The following is a 27815-nucleotide window of genomic DNA, read 5'->3' as shown; positions in this document are numbered from 1 at the left end:
ACCATCTGATACATAATCCACCATCTTGGGCTGCCAATATTAACCTTTTATCTTTTGGTTTAAATTCACCCCATCTAAGCCATCCACACAACTCTTGGTCCACGTGTGGCATTCCAGTAGAACTCTTGGTCCATGTGTGGTATTCCACCAGTAGATCTCCTTCTTGCTATAATTATGACCTTTCCATTTGACATTTCCTTTTTCCTGATACCAGTCTTTGTTGGCACCTGATTTTTCTAACCATACTTGGTTGAATTTTCATGCCTGCTTTTTTTCGTAAAGCCTTCTGCTAACCTAACAAAGAGGTCATCCTGGACTTATTTTCTTCTTGTTTAGAACTTTTAGTATAGTTAGATCTGATGATGCCAATAAATACTTGGGCAATCCCACAATCGCTGACCTATATGTATAGCCAATTTCTCAGAAGCATGTGCCTCCTTCAAACCAAAGGAGATACACACACACACACACACACACACACACACACACACACACACACACACACACACACACACACACACACACATACACATATATATATATATATATATATATATATATATATATATATATATATATATATATATATATATACATTGGCAAACATTGTTTCTTGCATATCATTTGATGGGCATAGAACAATTTTCTTGTTTTCCAGTCAAGCATATCCAACTCTTTTTTGTGATCAGTCAATCATCCCAAAACAGGAAGTTAAAACAGGAAGTGCAAGTTGATTTATAGCTTGAAGTTTACTTCTAGATGTCAAGGCTGTTTTCAGCATTAATTTGAGTCTTCTAAAACATTCCTTACTGAGCTTTGTTCTCATTTTTCAGCTTTTTTATCCCATGTTTTCTTTAGCACACCCATCTCTTGAAGTTTTTACAGAGCATTCTTTATAGTCCTCCAATAAAATACTTATTTTCTTAAATGTTTTGCAATTGCCTCTAATCAGTGTTTATACAGGTGATATTTTATTTATTCCTTTGTTTTTCCTTTACTACCAATGTGCCCAGTGTGGACACTTTGATGCTTTAACATGTGACTCTTATGTAAATGTCTTGTCACACATGGTGCATTTGTAAGGTCTCTGTCCAGTGTGAATTCGCTCATGAGTTATCATAGTGTATTTGTTTGTAAACCTCTTACCACATGTATCACATTTATATGGTTTCTGGCCAGTGTGGATACTCTGATGAGTTATCCTATTACTGTTATATCTAAAACTCTTATCACATATAGTACATTTGTATGGTTTCTGTCCAGTGTGGATATGCTGATGACATAACACAGCATTTCTGTGTTTAAATGTTTTATCACATATGGTACATTTATATGGTGTCTGCTCAGTGTGGATAGTCTGATGCCTTACCAAGTGAGCTTTCTGTGTAAAAGTCTTGTCACACATGGTGCATTTATAGGGTTTGTGTTCAGAGTGGATATACTGATGTTTTATCATAGTACCTTTTTGTCTAAAACTCTTGCCACACATGGTGCACTGATACGGTTTCTCCCCAGTGTGGATACTCTGATGGAATACCATTTGACTCTTCTCCATGAAACTCTTCTCACACATTGAGCATTTATAAGGTTTACATCCAGCGTGAATCTTTTGATGTTTTACCATACTGCTTTTACAGCTAAAGCTCTTCTCACATAGGATGCACTCATAGGGTCTCTGCCCTGTGTGGATATTCTGATGTCGTATCATAACACTTTCATATATAAAACTCTTGTCACACATGGTGCATTTGTAGGGTTTCTGACCACTGTGGATGTATTCATGTCTTATCATGTGACTCTTTTGTGCAAAACTCTTATCACACATGGAACAATTATATGGTTTCTGCCCAGAGTGGCTATTCTGGTGTTTTACAACACTGCTTTTCTGCCTAAAACTCTTGTCGCACATGGTGCATTTATATGGATTTTGCCCATTGTGGATATATTGATGTGTTACCATATTAATTTTGCATCTAAAACTCTTATCACACATAGTACACTTATAGGGTCGCACCCCAGTGTGGATACTATGATGTTTTACCACACTTCTTTTGTACCTAAAACTCTTGTCACATGTAGTACATCTATATGGCTTTTGCCCAGTGTGGATAATTTGATGTGTTACTACACTGCCTTTGTGTCTAAAACTCTTATGACACATGGTGCATTTATAGGGTTTCTGTCCATTGTGGACACTTTTATGTGTTACCAGGTGACTCCTCCTTTTAAAAATCTTGTCACACATTGTACATTTATAGGATTTTTGACTGGTATGGTTATGTTTATTATTTCTTGTTAAATGTTCATTTGTAAAACTCTTGTCACCTGTTGCATTCTTATACAGTTGCTGGTTAACAATTTTCATTGTTTTACTGTTAGTTACTATTAAATCATGTTGTTCAGTGTGGACTAACTGATGTTTTTCTACACCTGACTGCCTTGAGAAACTTTTGTCACAAATGGTACATTTAAAAAGTTTCAACCCAGTATGAATAACCATATGCACTGACAATCCTTTTTCATCTGCAAAAATCTTGCCGCATGTGGTACATTTGTATGGTTTTACTCTGCTGGTTATTTGCTGATGTTTTTCTAAGGTATTTTTTTGCCTTTTCTCACTATGGATTAACTGACCATTTTTGTTGTTACTGTCAAACCTTGAAATTGTGTTGTATTTACGCACTGTGCAGTGCCTTTCTCCTTCACAATTTGCCAGATGCATTTTAATAACCCCCTTGTTATTTTCCAGATATTTCAGGTGTGCAGTATCCAGCTGAATCAAGTCTTGACTCATGGCTGACATCTTATCTAGGAGAGCTGTGTCATGCTTTGAATCCAGGGGTATCCCAAATGATAATTGCGGACTCTGAAACTGGCTGAAGTCTGCATTCCTGTTGACTTAAGAGAAAAAATAAGAAGTTAAAACATAATAAGCTTCATTGAAAGTTTATTTTCTTACTTCAAAGTAATACAATGCATACATCATCACACAAACTTTTTTTGTATTTCTTATAACAGAAACCACTGAACTGCTGTTTAATAAAATTGCATTAATTAATCTATCATCCAAAAAACTACAGTGCCCTCATATTATTTACTGCTTCTTCTATCCACATTTATAAATGCTAACTATGTTATTTACTTGTTATCTTCATGAAATATTTCCAGCAATACATCTGTTTTACTTGCCATCACTATGGTCCCTGTAAGATGCAAGAATTCCTTATATCCATCTCCAGTTTCATGTTGTTGTGTCTTTCGGCTTTTCCTGGTTAGGGGGTTGCCACAGCGGAACTCTGGTCCGCTAATGATTGGCAGTAGATTTTTACGTGCCGAGTTGCCGGCCCTGATGCACAACCTTCAACGAAGGTACGTCCATTCACGCATGTCTCCACACAGAAGAGGCTCTAGCTGAGAATCGAACAGGACAACATCTTACTGTGAGGCGACAATGCTACCGCAACACCACCACCGCAGTTCATCTCCAGTTTCATGTAACAGCATGAATTGGTGTATTCAAAAAGTAAAGATAAACTCTTCCCACAACAAATAAGTCAGCCAATTCCAATCATAATAAGAGGATACATCATCAGGTGAAATTATAAAAATAATAATACTTAACTCTACTGTTTCTAACACTATGGCATTAAATATTTAACAGTCTCCACCAATTACAGGTAAAACATGCACAGTACAAAGTGTAAGTCAAACTAGCTTGCATATTTTACAATCAGTGAACATGACAAAACCGGAGTGCATGGTTTATTTTAAGTTAAGTAAAATCACTACAGATAAGCACTTCGTTCCTGATGTAATAACAAAGAATGGTTGCTTATTATTACTGCTATTAAGTATAAAAAAGAACTGAAGTAATGATTTTTGTGTTACATAATTATGTTCCGTGACATACTTGCATCTCATTAAAGAAAACTTTGGAATTAAATAAACTGCTAAAAAAAAATCTCACAATTTGCAAACAGACTGAAGGACTCAGAAAACTGCCAATTAAAGTTGAACTGTATCTGCTAAAGCAGGTCTTGATACAAAGTACAAACCACATAAATATGAGATAACTGTGGACTTCAGTTTATTTTTGGAATGTTCTAGACATTTTCAAATAGCTCACAATGTGATACAGTGCAATGTACATCTGTCAGTGCCTGCAACACAATTCATAAATATTCCTGATGATGACACAAATAGACACTCTTACAAAACAATACCATGTACCTCACTTTCTTAGTTCTTCTAACATGGTGCCCCTTGCACAATCTCCCCTGTAGACCACAGCTACCCTTTTATATGAAACTACAATACCTGGTAGTGTGTTAAACCCCTCACACCCATTTCTGTTATTTGAAAAGGTACTCTCTGCTGATATACTTGCCCTATCTCCAATATATTACCCTTATTGTCTCCGTTGTGTGCAACAAGTAATGCATGATGATCTGTTACACATCTCTTGGTCAACCACTGCCTTCATTAGGAAAGACAATTAATCACTGGCAACATCTGCTGACCCTCTCCGCTTATCACCCACTACTCTTAAGGTGTAAAACAAGTAATCACTGGTGATCTACTGTCCACACCCTCTTGATTACCTGCAATGGTTTACCAAGTGAAACAATTCATTTCTGATTATCTTATCTGGTGCTCACCCCCTTCTTATCATCCAGCATCATCACTGTGTAAAACAAGTAATCTCTGGTGATTTTCTAGCCCTCATCTTCTAGTTAACCCATCTACTTCTGTGCATTAAACAAGAAATCAATGATGACCCACTGTCCCCCTTCATATAACCCTGCTGCCTTCATTGTAGAAAGGAGGTAAGTTGTATATTTGCCCCTCCTAAGCATCCACATTGCCTTTGTTGTGTGAAAACAATGAATGCATGGCAATTGACTGCTTCTCTTTTCATGATCCAACCAAACAAATCAGGAACAACACCGTGGCAAAGCAGAGTTCTCATAACAAAGCAAGTATCAAAAAATGCTGTAAAGAATATATAATGACAGCTGCAAAGCTTTCTGATAAAACAATCTTTCTTCAGTCCTAAATTCATGTAAAATATAGGTATCAATTAAATAATGTTTACAAATAACGTAACATACAGCCCACCAATCAGAATATGCAATCAATCAACTTTAAATTTGAATTTCTAATGAAAAGTTTCAAATCTGTAAGGCCATTCACAACAGTATTGCACACAGATGGTATAAATTTATTACCCTTATTCAATAGGGAAATTTCATACGATGGCAACCCTAAATCAGATAAATTAATGACTGAACCACAGTTCAAAGTCGTTGATGTTTCGACTGACTTGTATACATTATTGAACTACATATAATGCACTTACTAAATTTGTAAAGGACATTATTATAAATATCTGGAGAATTTTAAAGGCACTACTGGAATGAAGATTAATTACTGGTGAACAGCCAAGCTTAACCTAGAAGAACTGTCCCAGTTTAAAGAACCATTTATACTATAAAGAAATGAGACTACCCATTCATAACATTAGTAATAGACACGGAACTTTTCCTTGTAATAACTGTTGCTGTGAGTTTATATGTAGACAGAATATTTTAAAACATCTACAGACAGGAAAAGAACTTTTATTTAAGCATTTTGTAACATGTAACACACTCAGTGTTGTCTATCTTGCAACTTGTAAAAAGTGTATAGCATTCTACATAGGTAAATCACGTACAAAACTAAAAGATCATATAACAGAACATAGATCTGATATGCAAAGATTTGTGCAGACTAATGCATTAGCAAAACATTATGTGGAAAATGGGAATTAGCATGCTTTTCTTTTTAGAGTTATAGAAATTATTGCTGGTAAATGTAATTCTAGACGGGGTGATCTTGACAATAAACTTGAAATGTCTGACTATAAGTGGATTGTTATGCTCCAAGCAGATAAGAAACCAGGAATTAGTGAGACCATTAGCCTAAAACCTATATTAAAGCATAGACAAATGTGTTTAAAATAGGGCTAGGTTTTACAATGTATTCTAATGTTACACTGCATGTTTAAAAAAGTTATTTGACTGCAAATTCTGATTTGTTGGCTCCAAGTCTCTTTTCATGATCCCACCGCTGTCTTTATTATAAGAAATAAGTAATACTTGGTGATCACCTTAATTGGTTTGCTGTATGATAATGTTTTGTGACCTACTCAGTACCTTCCTCTTAACATCCTTACTGCTTTTAAACCAAAGAAGGACCAGGAGTAGGCTGTAAATTCCAGTATAAAGGTTATTTATTGTAGAACAGACCACAGAATAAAAAACATAAGCGCTTTTGTAGGTGTGTACCCCACTTCATCAGATGTAAATATGCTGCATCTTAACCTTCATTATATGCTCTGAAAGCACTAGTCACATGCTATTAGATAATCACATGATGCAAATATTTAAAACCATACATACATATATACCTTATATACCTGTAAATAGCAGAAATATATTCAGAATAATTTCATACAAAAATACATATGTAAAACTTCATATAAAGAACACATATATAAAAAATACATATAAAAAAAACTGACTTTTCCAATAAGTGCAAGAAATACACCCATAAAATTAATCTAAAGAGAGGCATTTTCTTTAATATAGGCTTCAGGAGTACATAGTTATTCAGGCCATGTCCACTATCTGCCTTAAGCCTTACAATCCATTTGGCTTCTAAAGCCTCTGTCTTGTTGCAGACATCGCCACCCCTGATACTTTCATACACCCTCTGTATCAGTCTCACTAACATGTTTAGATAGTGCACTTACTCTGTCCTTTCTATTAATGTGGTACACGTTCCCTAATCTGATCTTTAAACATTCTGTCAGTTTTACCAACATAAAATTTCAAACATTTCAAACAATGGGCAAGATACACTACGTTTGGTGTTGCATGAAGCAGAAACATTAAAATTATACTGTCTTTTTTCATCTGGATGCATAAACTTGGTACTAATGTCCAAGTAACTACAAAAATTACAATGCCTACACATAGTCAAACCTCCATTTTCTAAGGCATTAGCTTTACTTCTTGGGAAACATAACTTTCTCTTAAGGGAGAACTTATTCCTGAACAAAAATCGAGGTTGTTGTTCTATAATGTTACTGACACCCTTGTCAGACGTCAGAATTCGCCAGTTTTTCCTAACTATGCCCATGTAGGTCTGTACATCAGCCGAATAATATAAGGGCATCCTGAGCATCCCTTTGTTACTACTGTTACTAGCTTTCCTAGTGACCTGCCTCTTAGAGTGGAACTACACAACAGTTAACTGAATTTATCAAGTATGTGGAGTGGAACTACGCAACAGTTAACTGAATTTATCAAATATGTTAATGAAAGCACTGCATTTGTAAGGTTCACATTTACATACTCTGACAAGGTCATACATTTTTTGGATGTGGCAGTTTTGGTAGATGGTTTTAAATATTTGGGTCATGTGATTAGCCCCTCACAAACACTCCAAGAGAAGCCTTGATGAGTGGATGGGTAACAGAAAATACACCCCTGGGATCACTTCATTGGCTCTGCTTGACAGAGGCTCAGTTAATTAATCAAAGGGGTGGCGAAAGCCGACACACTCTGGCTAGGCTTAAAAATGCCCTCGGGCCTAGTACCTACCTATAAACCTATGAGAGAGAGAGAGAAGAATCTGAGACCCTTACTTAATGAGGTACCACAGGTACTAAGAGATACTGAACATTTTTTAACCGATTTATTTGAACACATACAAGTATTGAGTGATGGGGATCGTTATATCTTGGTCACCATGGACGTAGTATCACTTTTCACCGTAATTCCGAATGATCTGGGCATAGATAGTATAGAGAGGTTTCTTGGGACATACTCTAGTTTTGAAGCCAGACAGATCAAACTCATCAAGGATTTGCTTGAGATAGTGTTATGTTGTAATGTATTTTTATTTGGGGAGGTGTTTTATTGGCAGAAAAATGGCATAGCTATGGGCACTTCGTGTGCCAATAGCTACACCAATGCTGTAATGGTGGTCTGGGAATCTGAATATATGTTAAGAGGTCCTTTCAGTAAATACATTTCTTTTTTCTGAAGGTTTGTAGATGACCTTTTTATTGTGTGGAGTGGAACTATGCAACAGTTAACTGAATTTATCAAGTATGTTAATGAAAACACTGCATTTTTAAGGTTCACATTTACATACTCTGACAAGGTCATACATTTTTTGGATGTGGCAGTTTTGGTAGATGAGAATGATAGACTGTATACGAACAATACAGGAAATCATGTCACGTCAATAGTTTACTATCATATGACAGTATAAACCCCCCATATATTTTTAAGAGTGTGGTAAGGAACCAGGCTTTTAGAGCCTCTAGACTCAATGGGAGGGAGTCTGACTTCTTGAGATGTACTGAGGGTATTACCAGTGAATTGATGGGGAGGGGCTATGATGGGCAGATGGTGAAGAATAATATAGAGGAGGTAACCAGACTCAGAGATTCAGTGGCACAACCATATTTCTCTAAGAGGCAGGTCACTAGGAAAGCTAGTAACAAAGGGATGCTTAGGATGCCCTTAATTATTCGTCTGATGTACAGACCTACATGGGCATAGTTAGGAAAAATTGGGAAATTCTGACATCTGACAAGGGTGTCAGTAACATTATAGAACAACAACCTCGGATTTTTTTCAGGAATGAGCTCTTCCTTAAAAGAAAGTTATGTTTCCCAAGGAGTAAGGCTAATGCATTAGAAAATGGAGGTTTGACTATGTGTAGGCATTGTAATTTTTGTAGTTACTTGGACATTAGTACCAAGTTTATGCATCCAGATGAAAAAAGACAGTATCATTTTAATGTTTCTGCTTCATGCAACACCAAACGTAGTGTATCTTGCCCATTGTTTGAAATGTTTGAAATTTTATGTTGGTAAAACTGACAAGAGTGTTTAAAGATCTGATTAGGGAACGTGTACCATATTAATAGAAAGGACAGAGTAAGTGAACTATCTAAACATGTTAGTGAGACTGACTATGAACATATTTTTAAGTTTCTTGTAATAGGGAGGGTATATGAAAGTATCAGGGGCGCGATGTCTGCAACAATCTGGGTTTGGGTGCATGTCATCTACAAGAATAATTAGTAGGACAGTTTGACACGTCTTAGTTAGATCATAATAGTTGTAGTGATGGAACCTGAGTTTTGGTGCTGGTCTTCTGCAGTAAAATTAGTAAGACAGTGGGACACTGCTTAGGTCATAACAATTCTAGTTATGGAACCTGGGTTTTGGTGCGTGTCTTCTGAAGTATAATTAGTAAGACAGAGGGATACTGCTTAGATAGGTCATAACAGTTGTAGTGATGGAACCTGGGTTTGGGTGGATGTCTTCTGTGTGTAGTTAGTAGGACAGAGGGACACTGCTTAGTTAGGTCATAACAATTGTAGTTAGTAGGACAGTGGGACACTGCTTAATTAGGTCATAACAGTTGTAGTGATGAAACCTGGGTTTTGGTGCAGGTCTTCTGCAGTACAATTAGTAGGACAGTGGGGCAATGCTTAATTAGGTCATAACAGCTGTAGTGATGGAACCTGGGTTGGGGTGCATGTCTTCTGCAGTGTAATTAGTAGGACAGTGGTACACTGCTTAGTTAGGTCATAAAAGTCGTAGTGATGGAACCTTGGTTTGGGTGCACATCTTCTACAAGTAAAATTAGTAGGACAGGGGGACACAGCTTAGGTAGGTCATAACAACTGTTGTGAGGTAACCAGGTTTTGTGTGCATGTCTTTTGCAGTGTAATTAGTAGGACAGCGGGACAATGCTTAGTTAGGTCATAACAGTTCTAGTGATGGAAGCTGGGTTTGGGTGCATGTCATCTGCAGTATAATTAGTAGGACAGTGGGACACTGCTTAGTTAGGACATAACAGTTGTAGTGATGGCACCTGAGTTTGGGTGCATTTCTTCTGCAGTGTAATTAGTAGGACAGAGGGACACTTAGTTTGGTCATAACAGCTGAAGTGATGGAACTTGGGTTTTGGAGCATGTCTTCTACAAGAATAATTAGTAGGACGGTGGGACACTGCTTAGTTAGGTCATAACAATTCTAGTGATGGAACCTGGGTTTAGGTGCAGGTCTTCTGCAGTACAATTAGTAGGACAGAAGGACACTGCTTAGTTATGACATAACAGTTGTAGTGATGGAACCTGGGTTTGGGTGCATGTCTTCTACAAGTATAATTAGAAGGACAGTGGGACACGTCTTAGGTCATAACAGTTCCCGTGATGGAACCTGGGTTTGGGTGGATGTCTTCTGTGTGTAGTTAGTAGGACAGTGGGACACTGCTTAGTTAGGTCATAACAGTTCTAGTGACGAGACCTTGGTTTTGTTGCATTTTTTCTGCAGCATAATTACTAGGACAATGGGACACTGCTTAGGTAAGTCATAACAGTTGTAGTGATGGAACCAGGGTTTGGGTGCACATCTTCTACAAGTATAATTAGTAGGACAGGGGACACTGTTTAGTTAGGTCATAACAGTTGTAGTGATGGGACCAGGGTTTTGGTGCATGTCTTCTGCAGTATAAATTGTAGGACAGTGGGACACAGCTTAGTTAGGTCATAACAGTTGTAGTGATGGAACCTGTGTTTTGGTGCAGGTCTTCTGTAGTACAATTAGTAGGACAGTGGGACAAGGCTTAATTAGGTCATAACAGTTCTAGTGATGGAACCTGGATTTTGGTCCACATCTTCTACAAGTATAATTAGTAGGACAGTGAGACACTGCTTAGTTAGGTCATAACAGTTGTAGTGATGGAACCTGGGTTTGGGTGCATGTCTTCTACATGTATAATTAGTAGGACAGTGGGACACTGCTTAGTTAGGTCATAACAGTTGTAGTGATGGAACCTGGGTTTGGGTGCATGTCTTCTACAAGAATAATTAGTAGGACAGTTAGAGACTTCTTAGTTAGGTCATAACAGTTGCAGTGATGGAACCTTGGTTTTGGTGCAGGTATTCTACAAGTATAATTAGTAGGACAGTGGGGCACTGCTTAGTTAGGTCATAACAGTTGTAGTGATTGAACCTGGGTTGGGGTACAGGTCTTCTGCAGTATAATTACTAGGACAGGGGGACACTACTTAGTTAGGTCATAACAGTTGTAGTGATGGATCCTGGGTTGGGGTGCATGTCTTCTGCAGTATAATTAGTAGGACAGTGGGACACTGCTTAGTTAGGTCATAAAAGTTGTAGTGATGGAAACTGGGTTTAGGTGCACATCTTCTAGAAGTATAATTAGTAGGACAGTGAGACACTGCTTAGTTAGGTCATAACAGTTGTAGTGATGGAACCTGGGTTTTGGTGCAGGTCTTCAGCAGTACAATTAGTGGGACAGTGGAACACTGCTTAGTTAGGACATAACAGTTGTAGTGATGGAACCTGGGTTTGGGTGGATGTCTTCTGGGTTGTAGTTAGTAGGACAGTGCGACACTGCTTAGTTAGGTTATAATAGTTGTAGTGATGGAACCTGGGTTTGCATGGATGTCTTCTGTAGTGTAGTTAGTAGGACAGTGGTACACTGCTTAGTTAGGTTATAACAGTTGTAGTGATGGAATCTGGGTTTGGGCGCATGTCTTCAACAAGTATAATTAGTAGGACAGTGGGACACTGCTTAGTTAGGTCATAGCTGTAGTGATGGAACCTGGATTTGGGTGCATGTCTTCTACAAGAATAATTAGTAGGACAGTGTGACAATGCTTAGTTAGGTCATAACAGTTATAGTGATGGAACCAGGGTTTTGGTGCTGGTCTTCTGCACTACAATTAATAGGACAGCGGGACAATGCTTAGTTAGGTCATAACAGTTCTAGTGATGGAACTTGGGTTTTGGTGCACATCTTCTACAAGTATAATTAGTAGGACAGAGGGATACAGCTTAGTTAGGTCATAACAGTTGTAGTGATGGAACCTGGGTTGTGGTGCATGTCTTCTGCAGTATAATTTGTAGGACAGTGGGACATTGCTTAGTTAGGTCATAACAGTTGTAGTGATGGAAGCTCGGTTTAGGTGCATATCTTCTACAAGTATAATTAGTTGGACAGTGGGACACTGCTTAGTTGGGTCATAACAGTTGTAGTGATGGAACTTGGGTTTTTTTGCATGTCTTCTACAAGAATAATTAGTAGGACAGTTTGATTCTTCTTAGTTAGGTTATAACAGTTGCAGTGATGCAACCTGGGTTTTGGTGCGGGTCTTCTGCAGTACAATTAGTAGGACAGTGGGACACTGCTTAGTTAAGTCATAACAGTTGTAGTGATGGAACCTGGATTTTGGTGCATGACTTCTGCAGTATAATTAGTAGGACAGTGGGACACTGCTTAGTTAGGTCATAACAGTTGTAGTGATGGAACCTGGGTTTGGGTGCCCGTCTTCTACAAGTATAATTAGTAGGACAGTGGGACATGTCTTAGGTCATAACAGTTCTAGTGATGGAACCTAGGTTTGGGTGGATGTCTTCTACAAGTATAATTAGAAGGACAGTGGGACACATCTTAGGTCATAACAGTTCTAGTGATGGAACCTAGGTTTGGGTGGATGTCTTCTGCGTGTAGTTAGTAGGAAAGTGGGACACTGCTTAGTTAGGTCATAACAGTTCTAGTGATGACACCTTGGTTTTGTTGCATTTTTTCTGCAGTATAATTACTAGGACAATGGGACACTGCTTAGGTAAGTCATAACAGTTATAGTGATGGAACCTGGGTTTGGGTGCACATCTTCTACAAGTATAATTACTAGGACAGTGGGACACTGCTAAGTTAGGTCATAACAGTTGTAGTGATGGAACCTGGGTTTTGGTGCATGTCTTCTGCAAGTATAATTAGTAGGACAGGGGGACACTGCTAATTTAGGTCATAACAGTTGCAGTGATGGAACCTGAGTTTGGGTGCATGTCTTCTACAAGTATAATTAGTAGGACAGTGGGACACTGCTTAGTTAGGTCATAACAGTTGCAGTGATGGAACCTGTGTTTTTGGTGCAGGTCTCCTGCAGTACAAATAGTAGGACAGTGGGACACTACTTAGATAGGTCATAACAGTTCTAGTGATGGAACCTGGGATTTGGTCCACATCTTCTACAAGTATAATTAGTAGGACAGAGGGCTACAGCTTAGTTAGGTCATAATATTTGTAGGGATGGAACCTGGGTTTTGGTGCATGTCATCTGTAGTATAATTAGTAGGACAGTGGGACACTGCTTAGTTAGGTCATAACAGTTGTAGTGATGGACCCTGGGTTTGGGTGCATGTCTTCTACAAGTATAATTAGTAGGACAGTGGGACACTGCTTAGTTAGGTCATAACAGTTGTAGTGATGGAACCTGGGTTTTGGTGCATGTCTTCTGAAAGTACAATTAGTAGGCCAGTGGGACACTGCTTAGTTAGGTCATAACAGTTGTAGTGATGGACCCTGGGTTTGGGTGCCCGTCTTCTACAAGTATAATTAGTAGGACAGTGGGACATGTCTTAGGTCATAACAGTTCTAGTGATGGAACCTAGGTTTGGGTGGATGTCTTCTACAAGTATAATTAGAAGGACAGTGGGACACATCTTAGGTCATAACAGTTCTAGTGATGGAACCTAGGTTTGGGTGGATGTCTTCTGCGTGTAGTTAGTAGGAAAGTGGGACACTGCTTAGTTAGGTCATAACAGTTCTAGTGATGACACCTTGGTTTTGTTGCATTTTTTCTGCAGTATAATGACTAGGATAATGGGACACTCCTTAGGTAAGTCATAACAGTTGTAGTGATGGAACCTGGGTTTGGGTGCACATCTTCTACAAGTATAATTACTAGGACAGTGGGACACTGCTAAGTTAGGTCATAACAGTTGTAGTGATGGAACCTGGGTTTTGGTGCATGTCTTCTGCAAGTATAATTAGTAGGACAGGGGGACACTGCTAATTTAGGTCATAACAGTTGCAGTGATGGAACCTGTGTTTTTGGTGCAGGTCTCCTGCAGTACAAATAGTAGGACAGTGGGACACTACTTAGATAGGTCATAACAGTTCTAGTGATGGAACCTGGGATTTGGTCCACATCTTCTACAAGTATAATTAGTAGGACAGAGGGCTACAGCTTAGTTAGGTCATAATAGTTGTAGGGATGGAACCTGGGTTTTGGTGCATGTCATCTGCAGTATAATTAGTAGGACAGTGGGACACTGCTTAGTTAGGTCATAACAGTTGCAGTGATGGAACCTGGGTTTGGGTGCATGTCTTCAACAAGTATAATTAGTAGGACAGTGGGACACTGCTTAGTTAGGTCATAACAGTTGTAGTGATGGAACCAGGGTTTTGGTGCAGGTCTTCTGCAGTACAATTAGTAGGACAGTGGGACATTGCTTAGTTAGGTCATAACAGTTGTAGTGATGGAACCTGGGTTTTGGTGCTGGTCTTCTGCAGTACAGTTAGTAGTTCAGTGGGACACTGCTTAGTTAGGTCAAAACAGTTGTAATTATGGTACCTGGGTTTTGGTGCATGTCTTCTGCAGTATAATTAGTAGGACAGTGGGACACTGCTTAGTTAGGTCCTAGCAATTCTAGTTATGGAACCTGTGTTTTCGTGCACGTCTTCTACAAGTATAATTAATAGGACAGAGGGTTACTGCTTAGATAGGTCATAACGGTTGTAGTGATGGAACCTGTTTTTGGTGCAGGTCTTCTACAAGTATAATTAGTAGGACAGTTGACACTGCTTAGTTAGGTCATAACAGCTGTAGTGATGGGACCTGGGTTTTGTTGTATGTTTTCTGCAGTATAATTACTAGGACAATGGGACACTGCATAGTTAGGTCCTAACAGTTGTAGTGATGGAACCTGGATTTGAATGCATGTCTTCTACAAGTATAATTAGGACAGTGGGACACTTCTCAGTTAGGTTATATCAGATTTAGTGATGGAACCTGGGTTTGGGTGCATGTCTTCTACAAGTATATTTAGTAAGACAATGGGACACTGGTTAGTTAGGACATAACAGTTATAGTGATGGAACCTGGGTTTTTTTGCACATCTTCTACAAGTATAATTAGTAGGACAGTGGGACACTGCTAAGTTAGGTCATAACAGTTGTAGTAATGGAATCTGGGTTTGGGGGCATTTCTTCTGCAGTGGTATTAGTAGGACAGTGGGACACTGCTTAGTTAGGTCGTAACAGTTATAGTGATGGACCCTGGGTTTTGGTGCACGTCTTCTACAAGTATAATTAGTTGGACAGTGGAACACTGCTTAGTTAGGTCCTAACAGTGGTTGTGATGGAACCTGGGTTTTGGTGCAGGTCTTCTGCAGTACAATTAGTAGGACAGTGGGACACTGCTTAGTTAGGTCATAACAGTTGTAGTGATGGAACCTGGGTTTGGGTGCATGTCTTCTGCAATGTAGTTAGTAGGACAGTGGGACACTGCTTTGTTAGGTCATAACAGTTTTAGTGATTGAACCTGGGTTTGGGTGCATGTCTTCTATAAGTATAATTAATAGGACAGGGGGACACATTTTTAGGTGCAGATAAATAAAGAAGTTTGACGTGACAGAGGATGACAGTTTACTACTGATAGAGACATCAGTGTTGCAAAGATCAAACCCCTCAATGGAGGCAGCCATATAAAACCTGAGAAATAAATACATTCTCAAAAGCTTGTGGCACTGTTTGATAAAGATTTGATTGTTTTTCTGATGGTCTGGTTTGAATGGGAAAGCTGGACAGTGGTAGAGCTGGTAGGTCATAACAACTGTAGTGAGGGAACCTGGGTTTGGATGCATGTCTTCTGCAGTATAATTAGTAGGACAGGGGACACTCCTTAGTTAGGTCAAAACAGTTGTAGTTATGGAACCTGGGTTTTGGTGCATGTTTTCTACAAGTGTAATTAGTAGGACAGTCGGACACTTAGTTAGGACACAACAGTTGTAGTGCTGGAATCTGGGTTTGGGTCTATGTCTTCTATAAGAATAATTAGTAGGACAGTTTGACACTTCTTAGTTAAGTCATAACAGTTCTAGTGATGGAACCTGGGTTTTGGTGCATGTCTTCTGCAGTACAATTAGTAGGACAATGGGACACTTCTTAGTTAGGTCGTAAGGACAGTGGGACACTGCTTAGTTAGGTCGTAACAGGTGTAGTGAGGGAACTTGAGTTTTGGTGCATGTCTTCTGCAGTACAATTAGTGGGACAGTGGGACACTGCTTAGTTAGGACATAACAGTTGTAGTGATGGAACCTGGGTTTGGGTGGATGTCTTCTGGGGTGTAGTTAGTAGGACAGTGCGACACTGCTTAATTAGGTTATAACAGTTGTAGTGATGGAACCTGGATTTTCTTGCACATCTTCTACAAGTATAATTAGTAGGACAGTGGGACACTGCTAAGTTAGGTCATAACAGTTGTAGTAATGGAATCTGGGTTTGGGGGCATTTCTTCTGCAGTGGTATTAGTAGGACAGCGGGACACTGCTTAGTTAGGTCGTAACAGCTGTAGTGATGGACCCTGGGTTTTGGTACATGCCTTCTACAGTGTAATTAGTAGGACAGTGGGATACTGCTTAGTTAGTTCATAACAGTTGTAGTGATGGAACCTGGGTTTTGGTGCATGTCTTCTGGGGTGTAGTTAGTAGGACAGTGCGACACTGCTTAATTAGGTTATAACAGTTGTAGTGATGGAACCTGGATTTTTTTGCACATCTTCTACAAGTATAATTAGTAGGACAGTGGGACACTGCTTAGTTAGGTCATAACAGTTGTAGTGATGGAACTTGGGTTTCTTTGCATGTCTTCTACAAGAATAATTAGTAGGACAGTGTGACAATGCTTAGTTAGGTCATAACAGTTATAGTGATGGAACCAGGGTTTTGGTGCTGGTCTTCTGCACTACAATTAATAGGACAGTGGGACAATGCTTACTTAGGTCATAACAGTTCTAGTGATGGAATTTGGGTTTTGGTGCACATCTTCTACAAGTATAATTAGTAGGACAGAGGGATACAGCTTAGTTAGGTCATAACAGTTGTAGTGATGGAACCTGGGTTGTGGTGCATGTCTTCTGCTGTATAATTTGTAGGACAGTGGGACATTGCTTAGTTAGGTCATAACAGTTGTAGTGATGGAAGCTGGGTTTAGGTGCATATCTTCTACAAGTATAATTAGTAGGACAGTGGGACACTGCTTAGTTAGGTCATAACAGTTGTAGTGATGGAACTTGGGTTTTTTTGCATGTCTTCTACAAGAATAATTAGTAGGACAGTTTGATTCTTCTTAGTTAGGTTATAACAGTTGCAGTGATGGAACCTGGGTTTTGGTGCATGTCTTCTGAAAGTACAATTAGTAGGCCAGTGGGACACTGCTTAGTTAAGTCATAACAGTTGTAGTGATGGAACCTGGATTTTGGTGCATGTCTTCTGCAGTATAATTAGTAGGACAGTGGGACACTGCTTAGTTAGGTCATAACAATGCTAGTTATGGAACCTGGGTTTTCGTGCACATCTTCTACAAGTATAATTAGTAGGACAGAGGGATACTGCTTAGACAGGTCACAATGGTTGTAGTGATGGAACCTGGGTTTTGGTGCAGGTCTTCTGCAGTACAATTAGTAGGACAGTGGGACACTGCTTAGTTAGGTCATAACAGTTGTAGTGATGGAACCTGGGTTTGGGTGCCCGTCTTCTACAAGTATAATTAGTAGGACAGTGGGACATGTCTTAGGTCATAACAGTTCTAGTGATGACACCTTGGTTTTGTTGCATTTTTTCTGCAGTATAATTACTAGGACAATGGGACACTGCTTAGGTAAGTCATAACAGTTGTAGTGATGGAACCTGGGTTTGGGTGCACATCTTCTACAAGTATAATTACTAGGACAGTGGGACACTGCTAAGTTAGGTCATAACAATTGTAGTGATGGAACCTCGGTTTTGGTGCATGTCTTCTGCAAGTATAATTAGTAGGACAGGGGGACACTGCTAATTTAGGTCATAACAGTTGCAGTGATGGAACCTGGGTTTGGGTGCATGTCTTCTACAAGTATAATTAGTAGGACAGTGGGACACTGCTTAGTTAGGTCATAACAGTTGCAGTGATGGAACCTGTGTTTTTGGTGCAGGTCTTCTACAGTACAAATAGTAGGACAGTGGGACACTACTTAGATAGGTCATAACAGTTCTAGTGATGGAACCTGGGATTTGGTCCACATCTTCTACAAGTATAATTAGTAGGACAGAGGGCTACAGCTTAGTTAGGTCATAATAGTTGTAGGGCTGGAACCTGGGTTTTGGTGCATGTCATCTGCAGTATAATTAGTAGGACAGTGGGACACTGCTTAGTTAGGTCATAACAGTTGCAGTGATGGAACCTGGGTTTGGGTGCATTTCTTCAACAAGTATAATTAGTAGGACAGTGGGACACTGCTTAGTTAGGTCATAGCTGTAGTGATGGAACCTGGATTTGGGTGCATGTCTTCTACAAGTATAGTTAGTAGGACAATGGGACACTCCTTAGTTAGGACATAACAGTTATAGTGATGGAACCTGGGTTTTGGTGAACTTCTTCTACAAGTATAATTAGTAGGACAGTGGGACACTGCTTAGTTAGGTCATAACAGTTGTAGTGATGGAACCAGGGTTTTGGTGCAGGTCTTCTGCAGTACAATTAGTAGGACAGTGGGACATTGCTTAGTTAGGTCATAACAGTTGTAGTGATGGAACCTGGGTTTTGGTGCTGGTCTTCTGCAGTACAGTTAGTAGTTCAGTGGGACACTGCTTAGTTAGGTCAAAACAGTTGTAATTATGGTACCTGGGTTTTGGTGCATGTCTTCTACAGTATAATTAGTAGGACAGTGGGACACTGCTTAGTTAGGTCCTAGCAATTCTAGTTATGAAACCTGTGTTTTTGTGCACGTCTTCTACAAGTATAATTAATAGGACAGAGGGTTACTGCTTAGATAGGTCATAACAGTTGTAGTGATGGAACCTGTTTTTGGTGCAGGTCTTCTACAAGTATAATTAGTAGGACAGTTGACACTGCTTAGTTAGGTCATAACAGCTGTAGTGATGGGACCTGGGTTTTGTTGTATGTTTCCTGCAGTATAATTACTAGGACAATGGGACACTGCATAGTTAGGTCCTAACAGTTGTAGTGATGGAACCTGGATTTGAATGCATGCCTTCTACAAGTATAGTTAGTAAGACAATGGGACACTGCTTAGTTAGGACATAACAGTTATAGTGATGGAACCTGGGTTTTTTTGCATGTCTTCTACAAGTATAATTAGTAGGACAGTGGGACACTGCTAAGTTAGGTCATAACAGTTGTAGTAATGAAATCTGGGTTTGGGGGCATTTCTTCTGCAGTGGTATTAGTAGGACAGCGGGACACTGCTTAGTTAGGTCGTAACAGTTATAGTGATGGACCCTGGGTTTTGGTGCACGTCTTCTACAAGTATAATTAGTTGGACAGTGGAACACTGCTTAGTTAGGTCCTAACAGTGGTTGTGATGGAACCTGGTTTTTGGTGCAGGTCTTCTGCAGTACAATTAGTAGGACAGTGGGACACTGCTTAGTTAGGTCATAACAGTTGTAGTGATGGAACCTGGGTTTGGGTGCATGTCTTCTGCAATGTAGTTAGTAGGACAGTGGGACACTGCTTTGTTAGGTCATAACAGTTTTAGTGATTGAACCTGGGTTTGGGTGCATGTCTTCTATAAGTATAATTAGTAGGACAGGGGGACACATTTTTAGGTGCAGATAAATAAAGAAGTTTGACGTGACAGAGGATGACAGTTTACTACTGATAGAGACATCAGTGTTGCAAAGATCAAACCCCTCAATGGAGGCCGCCATATAAAACCTGAGAAATAAATACATTCTCAAAAGCTTGTGGCACTGTTTGATAAAGATTTGATTGTTTTTCTGATGATCTGGTTTGAATGGGAAAGCTGGACAGTAGTAGAGCTGGTAGGTCATAACAACTGCAGTGAGGGAACTTGGGTTTGGATGCATGTCTTCTGCAGTATAATTAGTAGGACAGGGGACACTCCTTAGTTAGGTCATAACATTTGTAGTTATGGAACCTGGGTTTTGGTGCATGTTTTCTACAAGTGTAATTAGTAGGACAGTGGGACACTTAGTTCGGACATAACAGTTGTAGTGATGGAATCTGGGTTTGGGTCTATGTCTTCTATAAGAATAATTAGTAGGACAGTTTGACACTTCTTAGTTATGTCATAACAGTTCTAGTGATGGAACCTGGGTTTTGGTGCATGTCTTTTGCAGTACAATTAGTAGGACAATAGGACACTTCTTAGTTAGGTAGTAAGGACAGTGGGACACTGCTTAGTTAGGACATAACAGTTGTAGTGATGGAACCTGGGTTTGGGTGCATGTCTTCTGCAGTACAATTAGTAGGACAGTGCGACACTGCTTAATTAGGTTATAACAGTTGTAGTGATGGAACCTGGGTTTGCGTGGATGTCTTCTGTAGTGTAGTTAGTAGGACAGTGGTACACTGCTTAGTTAGGTTATAAGAGGTGTAGTGATGGAACCTGGGTTTGGGCGCATGTCTTCAACAAGTATAATTAGTAGGACAGTGGGACACTGCTTAGTTAGGTCATAGGTGTAGTGATGGAACCTGGATTTGGGTGCATGTCTTCTACAAGTATAATTAGAAGGACAGGGGACACTTCTCAGTTAGGTTATATCAGATTTAGTGATGGAACCTGGATTTGGGTGCATGTCTTCTACAAGTATAGTTAGTAGGACAATGGGACACTGCTTAGTTAGGACATAACAGTTGTAGTGATGGAACCTGGTTGTGGTGAAAGTCTTCTACATGTATAATTAGTAGGACAGTGGGACACTGCTTAATTAGGTCATAACAGTTGTAGTGATGGACCCTGGGTTTTGGAGCATGTCTTCTACATGTATAATTAGTAGGACAGAGGGATACAGCTTAGTTAGGTCATAACAGTTGTAGTGATGGAACCTGGGTTTTGGTGCAGGTCTTCTGCAGTACAGTTAGTAGGACAGTGGGACACTGCTTAGTTAGGTCCTAGCAATTCTAGTTATGGAACCTGGGTTTTCGTGCACGTCTTCTACAAGTATAATTAATAGGACAGAGGGTTACTGCTTAGATAGGTCATAACGGTTGTAGTGATGGAACCTGGGTTTTGGTGCAGGTCTTCTGCATGTAGTGAGTAGGACAGTGGGACACTGCTTAGTTAAGTCATAACAGTTGTAGTGATGGAACCTGGATTTGGGTGCATGTCTTCTACAAGTACAATTAGTAGCGCAGTGGGACATTGCTTAGTTAGGTCATAACAGTTGTAGTGATGGAACTTGGGTTTGGGTGGATGTCTTCTGTGTGTAGTTAGTAGGACAGTGGGACACTGCTTAGTTAGGTCATAACAGTTGTAGTGACGGAACCTGGATTTTTGTGCAGGTTTTCTGGACCTGGATTTTGTTGCATGTTTTCTGCAGTATAATGACTAGGACAATGGCACACTGCTTAGTTAGGTCATAACAGTTGTAGTGATGGAACCTGGGTTTGGGTGCACGTCTTCTACAAGTATAATTAGTAGGACAGTGGGATGCTGCTTAGTCTTAGCAACTTGCACTGTGTCTGACATACTTGCATCGTGTGTGACATACTCAGACTGTGTCTGACATGCTCGCATCGTCTGTGACATACTGACATCGTGTGTGACATACTCGTAATGTGTCTGACATACTCGCATTATGGGCGATCTCCCCATCTTACCCACTCTACGTGAGTGATGGCAGACTTAAAAAAAAAAAAGCTGGAAAAGGGGTCAAGATTCTATGTACTGAAGTGTACAGCTAGTTGGTGTAAAGATGTAAAAAATCACATTTATTTTACTTATTTAACAATTGTTTACCCGGAAAGTCCAACTTGGAATGAGACAATTTTCAATGGATACTTGTGGAGAAACACTCTAGATACATTTATTTAATTTTTATTTAACATTGTTTACCGGGAAGTCCGACTTGGAATGAAGTCAATTTTCAGCTGAGGCCTGGGGAGAAATGCTCCAGACACATGTCTTTATAATGTGGGAGGAAACCAGAGCATTCAGAGAAAACCCATACAAATGCAAGGAGGATATGCAGACTCCACACCGAATGCACCCCAGCCAAGAATCAAACTGGAGATCCTCTTGCTGTGAGGCAACAATGTTAACCGCTCCACAACTGCATGTTGAGCTCATGTCCTCAGCCTTTATGCTGTGCTTTGTAGCCTTGTATTCTTACTTCATGACAGTTCAGGAACACAGCAGACTAGAGCACTTTCCTCCCCAGGATGGGCAACCAGGCATCAGTCATAGAGTGCAACCCTCCATGGTCAGATTCTCCAGTGTGTGGAACATTAACTGACCCTGATCATTTCAGTCAAGATCATAGCTTTAGACCTCTATACTATGTAGCCAATGAGAAATGTATTTCTTGATCATCCAGCTCATGCAGCCCCCCAGATGACCCACCTTTTTCCTCTATTGTACATGACCCATAACACGCCACATCACTACCAGATGATGCATCTTTCTGTGTTTTGAAGCATGGGAATCTGGAGACAATAAGTCGTTGCACATGGTTTTTATTTTCTTTTGCTGACGACATTCTCTACCTCAGGCAACCAGCAGATATACTGTTGCCTGACATTTTGGGCCCAGAAGTGCCACTTGGAACTCCTCTTCATCCTCACACTTGTTTAGTGTGAGAGCACATTTCTGGCAGGCTGCCTCTGTTTTGCCCATGTAGATCTGGAGGGGGCATTTGTAAAATAGGAGTCTGATCACACCCAGTAAGCCTATGATGGATGAGCTGATATTTGCTTCTAACTTTTATCCTATGCCAACCAGCTCTACCACTGTCCAGCTTTCCCATTCAAACCAGACCATCAGAAAAACAATCAAATCTTTATCAAACAGCGCCAGAAGCTTTTGAGAATGTATTTATTTCTCAGGTTTTATATGGCTGCCTCCATTGAGGGGTTTGATCTTTGCAACACTGATGTCTCTATCAGAAGTAAACTGTCATCCTCTGTCACGTCAAACTTCTTTATTTATCTGCACCTAAAAATGGGAACCCACCAAGCAGTTATTTATCTAAACTTGTACTTACTGCTGTCAAGAAGCTGAGAAGTTAATTATCTGAACTTGTACTTACTGCTGGTACCACTGTCAGGAAGCTGACCAGTTAATTATCTGACCTTGTACTTACTGCTATTGCCGCCAGGAAGCTGACCAATTAATTATCCAAACTTGTACTTACGCTGATACTGCTGTTAGGAACCTGACTAGTTAATTATCTGACCTTGTACTTAATGCTGATATCACTGTCAGGAAGCCGACCAGTTAATTATCTGACCTTGTACTTAATGCTGATATCACTGTCAGGAAGCCGACCAGTTAATTATCTGAACTTGTACTTACTGCAGATATCGCTGCCAGGAAGCTGGCTGTGTTGCATCACCATTTCTCTTTCATGACCATCAAATGGGACTGCCTCATCTATATTAATAAGTAACCACAGATGTTCCACTGGGATGTTGTACCCTGGAAATCAAAATCAGCAGAAACTGTACAGTTAGAAAAAGGATCCTCTCACGAATAGTTGGACTATGTTTAAAACAGGTTTAATCTTTCATTGTTGATTGGTACTGATAATAACTACTGTCCACATCCTTATACTGTTCTATCTTTTCATTCTCTCTTGACAAGAACAGCACTACAATTCTCAACAGAAGCATATGCACATTGTTATTAGCCTGCTTTTTCTATACGTATGGAAGGTATGTAGTCTTGATGCAGAAGTTCAGAAACCTTCAGGATAACCTATATGCATTATTTATTTATTTTGTATTCATTAACCTAGTAAATTATGCAATGTGAGGGACAATTTTCAAATTACAACCCTAGCCAAATTAAATGACAAACAGAACACTAGGAAGACATGACACAAACCATCACAATGTAAAATCTCAACATAGTAACATAATAACAGAACATAGTAACATAATAACAGAACAATGTACATCAGGCTATGTTAAATAAACACATTTATACAAGATATATCTTCAGCCATGTTTAAGCAGTGGTGTAGCTCTTACAATTTAACTGTTTAAACTCAGTCAGTCACTTATCTACAATTATACTTAACACATAAAACTACTTTAGAGCAATATAGGCATTTCTTACACAGCACTGGACTTCATAACATGAACACTCACCTAACCTGGATGGCGCAGCGGTAGCATTGTCAGCTTACAGCAAGAGGTTCTCTGGTTCAATTCTCAGCTGGGATGCCTTCTGTGTGGAGTCTACATGTCCACACTGCATTTGTGTGGGTTTCATCTGGGTGTTTCTTCCCACATTGCAAATACATGCGTCTGGAGTGTTTCTCCCTGGGTCTCCATTGAAAATTGGCTTTGTTCCAAGTCGGATTTTATCGATTAATAAATGTTAAATAAAATTGTGAAGACTGGGTAAAGATAGATGAAGGCTGCCAGCCTAGCCAAATAGAATTATTTGTAAATATGAATGTAAACTACAGGTTTGTTGTCCTAGATGTAAAGAAATACTGTTTCATGCTGTGGGCACTTGCAGATCAGTTTAAGAGGGAGTGGGCCAAATATTTGTCCCATCTGTTGCTTGCTTACAGAGAGGTTCCCCAGGAATCCACAGGTTTCTCACCCTTTGAGTTACTGGATGGGCATAGGGTGAGGGGACCTCTAGATTTAATTTGAGATGAGTGGGAAGGTGAGTGCGAGTCTCACAAGGAGTCTGTTGTGTCATATGTCCTAAACCTTAGGACAAGGCTCAGGGAACTCATGGGCTTGGCCCAGGAGAATCTGGTAGAAGCCCAAAACAGAAAAAGGTGTGGTATGACAGGAATGCTCAAGCTAGAGAGTATGCTGTGGGGCAGCAGGTAATGGTTCTTATTCTTGTCAGACACAACAAGCTCCAAGCAGCTTGGGAGGGACCCTACAAGGTGGTTCATAGGTTCATAGGTTCATACTAGGCTATCTGCCCTGGGGCAATTATAAGCCTAGCCCGATTCTGTATGGCTTACGCCACCCCTTGATTTGAGTTTACTGTGCCCTTTTTTAAGGTTTAGTTTACTGTGCCTCTGTCTAATAGTGACACAGGAGTAATCCCTGGGACAAACCTACGATCCCCCATCCACTTATCGAGATTCTTCTTGAAGAGATTCAGTGAGGTGCTCTGCCTCACATGAACTGGAATTCTATTCCAGAGCGAAGGGAGCCTCTGGGTTATGAACCTGTCCCTCCAGCAAGTTCTATTTATTTTTGTGCTGAGGTTCAAGTCCCTCGAGCGTGTGGCTCTAAGGGATCTAGATTTACTGAGGTGGAGCATGTCCATTAATTCTGGATTTGACATAGCTTTGTATGTCAGGCATAGATCGCCAAGTAGGCGGTATGCAACTGAGTAGAGCTGGAGTTTTTTTAACCGAGCAGTATATGGCATCTGTTTGAGACCCTTGATCCTCTTGGTGAGATACTTTTGGGGTCTTTCTAATTGCTGCAGGTGTCGGGTAAGGTACATCCCAAAAGGGGCATTGTATTCTATGATGGGCCTGATGAGGGATGAATAAAGGGGCACGATTACCTCTCTTGATCTAGATGTGAAACCCTTCGTGATGAGGTGGGCTATGTAGAAGGTCTTTCTAACCACTTTGGCAATGTGGTTTTCAAAGGAGAGATTGCTATCAACTTGGGTCCCCAGATCTCTAATAACTTTCTCTGTACTTAATGGGTTTCCGCCTATGTGGTAATTTGTGGGCAGATTGTTTTTGCCAAAGGGTATGACTATACATTTTTTGGCATTTAGCTTTAAACCATGGCACTGGCACCAGTTATCTGTCTCTGTGAGACCTTTTGAAGGATGTTTGTGTCAGCTGGAGAGTTGATTATGGCCCAGTTTGCAGTCGCTCGAACTTGGTGAGCCATAGTCCTCCCATGTTTGCCTGTACCGGAAAAGTATATACCGAACAAGAGTGGTCCCAGGACAGAACCCTGTGGGACGCCACTTGTGACCGGTTTTGAGTCTGACATGGCTCCAGCAACTCTCACTCTGTGGGTTCTGTCTTTGAGCCAGTTTGCACCCATCTTGTGACATAGGGGTTTATATTTAAGCTGGATAGCTTATCTATGATGCCCGAGTGGGGTATTGTGTCAAATGCCTTTGCAAGGTCCAGATAGGCTGTGTGGACTACCTTTCCTTCATCTATGGCTTTGGTGACTGTTTCAAAGAAGTCAACTAGGTTCAAAAGGCAGGATCTGCCCTTGACAAAGCCGAACTGGGTAGGATCTAGTGTCTGTAGGTCCCCAATGTCTTTGTTTATGAGCTCCATGATGATCCTCTCCATAGCCTTGCAGACTAAGCTAGTCAGGCTTATGGGGCGATAGTTTCCAGGGTCCGTAGATGCTCCACCTTTGTGGAGTGGGACCACTGTTGCTGTACGCCATTCTGTGGGCACATATCCTGTAGTGAGGCTGAGATTGTATAGCTGTTTTATTTGAGGGATTAGTTCCTCTTGTAGTTCATGTAGGACGCAACCTGGGACGCCATCTGGTCCCATGGAAGCAGTGTTTTGCTTTGGAGAGGGCAGCTTTCACCTGAGCATCTGAGATGTTTGGGAGGCAGCCCTCTGCCAGGATAGATATTTGCTCTTTTGGGGGGGAGGGGGTGGAGAAGTTCGCACTGAACCTGTCTGCCAGGATATTGGCGATGTCTGTGGGTTCAGTGTATTTTTTGTCATTTAGAATCAACTCAGAACAAGTCTGGGAGTTGCATCCCAAGTTTCTAACATAACTGAAAAGGCCTTATGATTGTCTTTGGTGTCCTGTGCAATTTTTCTCTCGAAGCTGGCCTTGGAGGGTTTTATGAGGGATTGTAATTTTTTGCTAGGACTGATCAGAGATGCCTTCCCTATTAGGGATTTTGCTCTATCATGTAGTAGCTTCCTCCTTCTGTTGTACAGTTTATTTATGGCTGGGGTCCACCAGACTGGACGCCTGCCTTTGGATGATTGGGTCTTGGTTTTGTTTGGGATAGCATGATCCATGCATTCCTGGAGATGTCTGTAGAATGCATTTATATAGGATTCTGCAGTTTGGGCTGTAGTTTCCACTGGCCCTGTGGCCTTGAAGGATTCCACTTCGGTTTTGAGAAGTGAGAAGTTCGCTTTTGAGAAGTTTTTCACTGTGGTTTTCTGGGCTGGGGATGGAGTCGGGATGTGGACATCCAGTGAAATTAATTTATGGTCTGATCTTACCAATGAGGGATATACTTCTGGTGTGGAGCATAGAGTCCCCATGTTGGTAATGATCAGGTCTAGTATGTTGTCCCCTCTTGTGGGAGTGGTGACTAGTTGTTCCATAGCATTTGAGTTTATAATTTCCAGGAATCTTTGGGCTAAGGTGCTGGGGCTTGAGTAGTGCTTCCAGTCAATGTTTAGGTAGTTGAAGTCGCCCAATATAATGGTGTTCGGAGAGATCTTCATGTTCTCCAATGTTTTCAGGAAAGCCGAATGGGATTCCTGACTTTGAGAGGGTGGTCTGTAGGATGCTATAAACTGAAAAGCAGTCTTGCCCACTGTTAGTTGCACATGGATGGTCTCCGATACTTCATGCAATGCCACTAACCTGGAGGTGTGGATATCCTTGATAAATATGGAAACTCCTCCTTTTGTGGTTCGGTCCGGGTTTTGGGGCGAAAAGCATGATATGAGGTATAGCCTGGTAGTGC

The 27815-nt window shown here is 40.4% G+C and overlaps 1 protein-coding gene across 1 annotated transcript in view; it reads right to left on the bottom strand.

The window, feature by feature from the left end:
• Window positions 1–621: 621 nt before the first annotated feature.
• LOC122798756 (zinc finger protein 260-like) overlaps window positions 622–27815 on the bottom strand; it is a 124577-nt gene continuing 97383 nt past the window's right edge. Inside the window, exons 3-4 of the mRNA XM_044067860.1 lie at window positions 23478–23600; window positions 622–2898 (exon numbers count right to left, since the gene is read on the bottom strand). Of these exons, the coding sequence (XP_043923795.1) occupies window positions 1046–2898; window positions 23478–23600 (1976 nt within the window). The 3' untranslated portion in view covers window positions 622–1045. The remainder of the gene's footprint in view (window positions 2899–23477; window positions 23601–27815) is intronic.

The sequence above is a fragment of the Protopterus annectens genome, chromosome 3.part1, assembly GCF_019279795.1.
Source record: "Protopterus annectens isolate FY-2018-M chromosome 3.part1, PAN1.0, whole genome shotgun sequence".
Taxonomy (NCBI): domain Eukaryota; kingdom Metazoa; phylum Chordata; order Ceratodontiformes; family Protopteridae; genus Protopterus; species Protopterus annectens.
This window is presented reverse-complemented; position numbering and strand designations above follow the sequence as displayed.